Source organism: Ipomoea nil, unplaced genomic scaffold (genome assembly GCF_001879475.1).
Source record: "Ipomoea nil cultivar Tokyo-kokei standard unplaced genomic scaffold, Asagao_1.1 scaffold1562, whole genome shotgun sequence".
Classification (NCBI taxonomy): domain Eukaryota; kingdom Viridiplantae; phylum Streptophyta; class Magnoliopsida; order Solanales; family Convolvulaceae; genus Ipomoea; species Ipomoea nil.
Genome location: NW_017617990.1, coordinates 958,556 through 966,388, shown reverse-complemented (window position 1 = coordinate 966,388; position 7,833 = coordinate 958,556). Strand labels below are relative to the sequence as shown.

The 7,833-nt window shown below is 50.5% G+C and overlaps 2 protein-coding genes across 2 annotated transcripts; both read left to right on the top strand.

The window, feature by feature from the left end:
• The first annotated feature begins 2,081 nt into the window (after window positions 1–2,081).
• LOC109189661 lies at window positions 2,082–3,689 on the top strand. The gene is made up of 2 exons (XM_019340274.1): window positions 2,082–2,257; window positions 2,360–3,689. Exons 1-2 carry the CDS (start codon window positions 2,082–2,084, stop codon window positions 3,687–3,689), a joined length of 1,506 nt encoding a protein of 501 aa, XP_019195819.1.
• Window positions 3,690–4,040: 351 nt separating this feature from the next.
• On the top strand, window positions 4,041–5,606 carry LOC109189660. The gene is made up of 2 exons (XM_019340273.1): window positions 4,041–4,326; window positions 4,918–5,606. Exons 1-2 carry the CDS (start codon window positions 4,041–4,043, stop codon window positions 5,604–5,606), a joined length of 975 nt encoding a protein of 324 aa, XP_019195818.1.
• Window positions 5,607–7,833: the final 2,227 nt, after the last annotated feature.

The window sequence follows — 7,833 nt, the reverse complement described above, 5'->3', positions numbered from 1 at the left end:
CCACATCAAAAGTGCCATACATACGCACGACATTGTTGTTTCCTAGGTTGACATACTGCTTTCAACCCAATAAAAGTTACGTAATAGAAACACACATACAAAGCAATTCTACATTTGAAAGTAGCATCTAAGTTTGAAAGCACACATTAGCATTATATATATACAAATCAAGGCTGAATTTGAACAACTACACCTAATGTTGAAAAAATCGCTAGGCACCTGGGACCGCCTAGGGCGTTTAGAGCGCCCAAGCGGGTGCCTAGAACGCCTAGGCGGGCGCCTAGAGTGCCTAGGGTGCCTAGGAGGCCGACGGCCTAGCGCCTAGGTTCCGATTAATCGACGCCTAGGCGTGATTTTTGCAACAGTGACTACACCCTCAATGTACTCAACAGTGGAGGGTGTTTCATTAATTGTTGTAGAAGTTGAAACTATTGAAGCTTGTCTCTCCCTCCACCGGCGCCACTCGTCAATGTACAATGGTTTATTGGGAGCAAGACTTGAAAGTTTTTCCTTCTCGAAATGCTTCAAAATATCTTCAGTTTCTGCAAGAATAATAGCTGCAACACGAACACTTTTCGCCTTATCCTCAATGGCATTGCATTTGCACTTGGTGGCTATCATATATGGCAAATTGATAAGACAAGCTGCCAATATATCCACAATCATGCATGCATGTTAGCTTTTGAAAAACCTCTCTAGCTTGGTATTCAGCATTTTCGTACCATAGCAGAACAGTTCGGCTAATTCTGGACATTGAATTAGTTGCTAAAACATTTGCAGGTTTGGGAGGATATATCCCGACCGACACGACTCGGTTTCTCCTGTTATTTGTGCAGTTTTTACAGGTCGGATATTCTTAAAGAAGACGGTCGGACCCGACCAGTAGACTTCCCGATCGATCACCTTTGTCACCCGATTAGTCACCCTTGTCAAGAATCTCGAGAAGAGGCACGTGGCAATACTACACGTTGACAGAGAGGGCTCGTGGGATGGTGACGCGTGGACGCTACGTGGGTTACATGCTGGCCGGCCGGAGCTGTGTCTCCGGCCTAGCGGCTATAAGTACCCACGGCGGCTACAGTGAGGGGGACTTTTGAACGATCGATAGATTATCTACAGAGCTGCCCGACCGCAGTCAGTTGGCCCTCGGGTAATCACTTAGATTGTATTAGGTCCTTCTTGATCAATAAAGGCTTTTACTTGTTATTATTCGATCTTATTTAAGTACCTTGACCGCTTAACACGTGGAATTAGTACTATCATTTTGGCGCCGTCCGTGGGGAACCGAGACAAGAAAGCTATTGTAGACGCGTCCGGATCCCGATCAACACCATGTATCCATTTATGTACCAAGCACTCGAGGATGACCAAGCGGATGCAGCAAGTTCATCCGACCATCAGCGTACACAGTATCAGGGTTAGACCGTGGATCTGAACCTCAATTTATGACCACCTCATTCGGCGGCCCAGAACCTGGTCAATTACATTCAACTGGTATACCCGTCGCCCGGACCACAGTATCCGTTCCCCGATCAATATCCATACCCGATCCCTCCTCCACAGTATGGGTGTTGGCCTGGAACGCCAATGTATTATCCACCACCGGATATCCACAATATATGCCTGCGTACATGGCTCCAGCTTCCGCTCTTCCGATTTACCCTACCATGTCGACCGAACCGGAGTTTCCGCCCGCTCCCCCGGCTAGGCGCTCGGCTCGTTCGAGGTTGGGGTCATAGGGTGCCGAGGCCATGTAGGAACCACGGCAGGCTCAGCATGTTTAGCCGGAAATGCACGCTCAGGTAGCTGAAGACCCTGAGATGGAAGCCAACCGGGCGATGGCATTCGAGCGACTCTGACCCGCAATACGGCAAAGATTGGGACCGCAGGATCCAAACAGACGCTCGGTTGATTCGCCCATGCGAGCGGCAAGCCAGGAGGGATCGTCCGGGCATAGTGGGTCTAAATCTCATCGATGACGACGGGCCCGGGAACCAACCCAAACGGCCGTACAAGACGAGACCCGAGGACTGCTGAATGAACTCCGGGTAGAATTTACTCGCTGGCAGACCGAGCACGCTATGAGGCCTCCCACAGATCATTCAGCCTCTCTATTGAGGACACCTTTCACGGCGGAGATTATGGCCCAGCCTTACCCGCTCGGTTTGCGCATCCCCGGCAACAAGGAATATGATGGGCGAACAGACCCGGAAGTTCATGTCAACACCTACTATGGAAATATGATGATGATGGGCGTGTCTGACGCCGTGATGTGTAGGGCTTTCTACTCCACGCTCACCGGTCGAGCGGCGGAATGGTTCAGAACGTTACAACCGGGCTCTATTTCTGATTTTGCCAGTTTGGAGGCCAAGTTCATGCGGAAGTTTGTAACTTCCAAAGTTATTCGGAAGCCCTACATGTATCTCGAGAAGGCCAAGCAGTTGGAGGGGAAAAGCTTGACGGAATTTCTAGTGAAGTGGAAGGCGGCGGTCGGGGAGGTTGAGTCGATGGACGATCTGACGGCCATTCACATGTTTCACATCTCCCTCCGGGCCGGCTATCTCTATCAAGATTTTATATTCCACCCTCCAACCACTTATGAAGAAGCCCTCCGTAGAGTGATCGATTATGCCAACGCTAGTGAGGCAAATGCCGTCAAGAGGTCGCAAGAGGTCGGGACATCATCCCGGAAGTCGTCCGGTCTGGCGGATCATCGGTCGATTGAAGATCATTCCCGACCCCGTACTCGGCCAGGAGAATTCACGGCATTGAACCGATCAGCAGCGGAAGCCATGCAATACGCCCAGTCCTGCAACCTTATCCGTTTGCCTCAACCAGGACCGGATGGGCCCGATAAGTCCAAACATTGTGCCTATCATCGATGTGCAGGACATGACACGGAGGAATGCACACATCTAAAACAGCTGTTGGAAGATTTGCTTACCTTGGGAAAGTTGGACAAATGTGTCGGGAAGAGAGAAGAAAACAAAAGAGTGGGTGAGAGAAAAGATCAAAGGCGATCTCATCATCGCTCTGATCGAAGAGACCAAGATCGGCGAGATCTCGATCCTCCATCTAGTGGCCGACTGGCATCCAAACCGACCATCCACGTCATATTCGGAGGTTTGGAAGATGCTTCCCGCCCTCGGGAAAGTTGCCCGGTCGCGATCGTCGACTCCCGGGAAACCGGTAAGAGGCAAAAGATGGAGCCCATCACCTACACTCTAGAAGACCAGCCAAAAAGCGGTGATCATGGAATGGAAGCCCTAGTTGTCGCGATTGACATCATGGGAACCGATGTTCAGAGAGTAATGGTGGACACTGGGAGCAGTGTGAACGTCCTTTATTTGGACGTGTTCGAGAAGCTGAAATTGGACAAGCGGGAACTGATTCAGGTCGGTGTTCCGTTGTCAGGATTTACCGGGGCCACCATTCGCCCCGAAGGCATGATCGTGCTCCTGGTTGAGATCGGCACCCCACCAAAGTCAGTGAAAACGGAGCTAGAATTCGTGGTGGTCAACCTTCACTGTGTCCATAACGTCATCTTAGGTCGACCGGCCATTATGAGGGTCGGCGGAATCATATCGATTCTTCACTTGTGCATGAAGTTCCCCACCCCTGCCGGGGTCGAAGTGGTGCGAGGCGATGTCCAATCGGCTAGGAAATGCTATACCCGGGCAGTCAATTGACGTGATGTCGGTTCTTCCTGGGTAAATACCATTTTCAAAGAAGCCGTCGGAGATCGGAAGGAACAACCCGAGCCCTCTGAGGAGATAGAGGAGGTTCCGTTGTCCAAGGAACGACCGGAGAAAAAGATAAAGATCGGTCGGGCCCTCACCCCCGAGTTACATTTGGAAGTGTTAGCTATCCTCCGTGAATTCGCTGATATATTTGCATGGGGGCCTGAGGACATGCCCAGGAATGATCGGACGGTAATTTGTCACAAGTTAGTTGTAGATCCCGCGGCGAAACTGGTCGTTCAGAAGACTCGGCATCTGTCATCCGATCGTCGAGAATTTGTTTGAGAGGAGGTGAAAAAGATGGCGGCCATCGGACATATCCGCCCGGTCACTTATCCCGAATGGGTGGCCAACATTGTACTCGTGCCAAAGCCTCCATCCTGGAGAATGTGCATAGATTTCACCGACCTGAACAAGGCGTGCCCGTTAGATCCTTACCCATTGCCGAGCATCCATCAGATGGTCGATGAGACGGCCGGGGCCGAGCTGATGAGCTTTATGGATGCATTTAAAGGGTATCATCAAATCATGCTGAACCACGAAGATGAGAGCGAGATGACTTTTGTCACACCTGATGGGTTATATTGTTATCGGGTCATGCCGTTCGGCCTCCGAAATGCAGGAGCGACTTATCAAAGGATGATTAATATGCTCTTTGAAGACTTGCTAGGCCGAACGATGGAAGCTTACATTGATGATATGCTGGTGAAGAGTCGGGACCGAGCGGACCACACTCGGGATCTCCGACAGTGTTTTCAAATTATGCGGAAGTACCAACTACACTTGAACCCCAACAAGTGCACGTTTGCTGTGCAAACGGGAAAATTCCTCGGTTATATGATGACGAAGAGAGGAATCGAGCCCAACCCCGCCAAGGTCAAAGCCATTCTTGACATGCAACCACCCACGACCGTTCGGGAGGTGCAACAATTGACTGGGAGGTTGGCGGCCCTGAGCCGGTTTCTTTCAAAGTTGGTCGAGCGCGCTTTACCGTTCTTTAAGGTATTGCGTAAAGTCAAAGGGTTCATGTGGGATGAGGAGTGTCGAGCGGCTTTTGATGAGCTTAAAGATTATCTGATGTCGCCGATCGTTTTGTCAAAGCCCGAGCTCGGGGAAGAGCTAGACGTTTATTTGGCCGTTTGAGATCGAGCTGTAAGTGCGGTTTTGTGCCGAACAGATTCGGAGGGGGTACAGCGACCGGTTTACTATGTGAGCCACGCGCTCCATGGTCCCGAGCTCCGGTACTCCCGGCTGGAAATGATAGTCTACGCTCTGTACACGGCAGCGAAGAAATTGGCCCCTTATTTTCAGGGTCGAGCGATCCGTGTGTTAATTGATCAACCTATCGGGGTGGTTCTCCGCACCGCTTCTTCCTCCGGTCGCCTAGTCAAATGGGCGCTGATGTTGACACAATATGCAATCGAGTACCGACCGAGACCAGCTATCAAGGGCCAAGCTTTGGCGGATTTCTTGGTCGAGTGTACCGCTCGGGAAACACGACTTCCGCAGGTCGAAGATCCTGAGGCTGCATGGTGGTCGTTGGCCACCGACGGGTCAAGTAGCAAGAAGGGAGCCGTGGGAGGAATTGTGATAACAAGCCAAGAAGGCTTCAAAGTGTATTATGCCTTGATGTATCAATTTCACCCGACCAACAATGAAGCCGAGTATGAAGCATTTGTTAATAGCTTGCAATGTGCTCAGGATCTGGGTGCGGAATATATCCGGGCTCAAACCGACTCTGCGTTAGTCGTCGGCCAGGTGTTCGGTGATTATGAAGTTAACGGAGAACGGTTACAGTACTACCGAGATCTTGCCATGGAGAAGCTTTCTTTGTTTCGGGCGTATACCATCCGTCACGTTCCCTGACTAGATAATGCAGATGCGGACATCTTATCCAAGTTAGCACAAGATGCTCCTGAACACATGTCGAAGATCGCTCGGATTTTGATGATTCCGAGACATAGCATTCATCGCTTGCCGGTCGCAATTATTCAACCGGTTGAAGAAACTTGGATTTCTGATCTGATGGAGTATCTGCAACACGGTCGGTTACCAGACGACCCTCAGCGGGCCCGGAAAGCAAAGTTAAGAGCACCAAGGTTTCAGGTTCAAGATGGTCGTTTACATAGACGGTCATATGGAGGTCCGTTGATGCGATGTTTGACTGCCTTTGAAGCGGACTTAGTGATGAACGAATTGCATTCGGGTATCTGTTCGTCGCACCAGGGGGGCCGGTCACTTGCCCGATGCATCATGGTGATCGGCTACTATTGGCCGTCTATTCAGTTGGATTGCGAAAAGCTTGCCAGAGGGTGTGAGACATGCCAGTTATATGCCCGGATGCCTGGACGACCGGCAACATTCTATCAGCCGGTCATGACCGCTATTCCCTTTGCTCGTTGGGGGGTGGAAATCTTGGGACCCTTTCCGCAATTATCCGGTCGGAGACGTTTTGTCATTGTGGCCATTGATTATTTCTCTAAGTGGATCGAGGCCGAGCCATTAGCCACGATCACTTCTCAGCAATGCGCCCGGTTTCTATGGTGGAATGTTATTTCCCGTTTCGGTGTGCCCGTCCATCTGATCAGTGACAACGGTCAGCAATTTGTAAGCCAATATTTTCAAAATTTCTTGGCAACGATCGGGACAACCTCAGTTCGATCGTTGGTGGCTTACCCGCAGGGCAACTGTCAAGTAGAGAACTCCAACCGGACTATCTTAGAAGGTTTGAAGATGAAATTGCACTATGCCGGTCGTAGCTGGGCTGAATTGCTTCCGTACGTGCTTTGGACATATCGCACAACCCCGAGAGAGGCAACGTTGGAAACACCGTTTGCGCTAGTTTATGAGGCTGAAGCACGGTTACCGATCGAAGCATGGATCCCGACCGCCAGGGAGCAATCCTACAACGCGGAAGAAAAGGAACACTCCATGGCCGTGGATCTAGACGGCGTTGAGGAAAAAAGAGAGATTGCGGCTTGGCGCATGGCTGAGTACCAAAAGAGGGTCAAGAGTATAAAGGACATCCGGGTCAATCCCTGTTATTTTCAAGTTGGAGATTATGTATTGCGACGTCGGGAGGCAAGCCAACCGTTAGAAGGCGGCAAACTAGCTCAAAATTGGGAAGGACCCTATGTCATTACGGCCGTTGTTCGCCCAGGCACTTACCGGTTGGAGACAACGACCGGGAGAGTAATCGAGGGCACTTGGAACTCGGAAAATCTTGTGCTATTTAGACATTGATGTAATTATGTAGCTATAGATGGAGTGGGGGCTCAACCTGTGAGTGGGCACGTCCATCGTTTTTCGCCTTTTGTAAGAGTTGTAAATATTTTACCATCTGCGTACAGGAACAACTAATGTATCATCGATCAGTGATTGCTCGACCGTTTGTATACACCTCTCCCTCGGTCTCGACCGATAGGGGTATAAACCTAAATTGGCTTTAAAAAGTCGCCTACATTTCAGCCGTACAATTAACAACGTTCGGCTTATAACGCTCATCTTCGGCGGACACTCGGGTCACGCCATCGATCAGGGAAATCAGAGCTTCAAGATACATACCAGATTAGCATTACTTCTTTCCACTGTCGCACTCACTCGTGCCTCATGAGCACGGCAGTGTGGGGGCTAGGGGAAAGGGCCAATAGGCCAAGCGGTCGGGCAAGTGCCCGATCAGAAATGCCAACATGTCAGAAGTAGGCCGGTGGGCCAATAGGTCGGCAAAGAACGACCAAGAAATACATCGCAAATATCGAACAAAAAATGAAGTTGACAAAAAGTTGAAGCATTTAATAAACGAAAGTGCCTGATATAAAACGGGACCGGGCTCCCGACTGAGTGCACTTCATAAAAACACAAAAATAAACTATTACATGGTCGGAAACTACACGACCTTATCTACATTCTTCACGGCGCTGCTGGGCTCGGCCGTGTCCTCGGAGGCAGACGGGTCGGTGAAAGGCGCTGGGCCGAGATCGAGAACCTCGTCGGGAAGGGTGGACCGAACAGACTTCAAGTCATCCCCATCGAAAACCTCTTCCATAATGGATCGGGTTTCCTCTCGCATAGTCCGTTGGCCGGACTTGAAGGC

Bases quoted from the DNA above. Each gene is read 5' to 3' on its own strand.
- LOC109189661 (XM_019340274.1), top strand. From the start codon at position 2,082: ATGAGGCCTCCCACAGATCATTCAGCCTCTCTATTGAGGACACCTTTC. The intron at 2,258-2,359 runs GTCTGACGCCGT...TGATTTTGCCAG, and splicing joins AATATGATGATGATGGGCGT to TTTGGAGGCCAAGTTCATGC.
- LOC109189660 (XM_019340273.1), top strand. From the start codon at position 4,041: ATGGCGGCCATCGGACATATCCGCCCGGTCACTTATCCCGAATGGGTG. The intron at 4,327-4,917 runs GTTATCGGGTCA...TGTGCCGAACAG, and splicing joins CACACCTGATGGGTTATATT to ATTCGGAGGGGGTACAGCGA.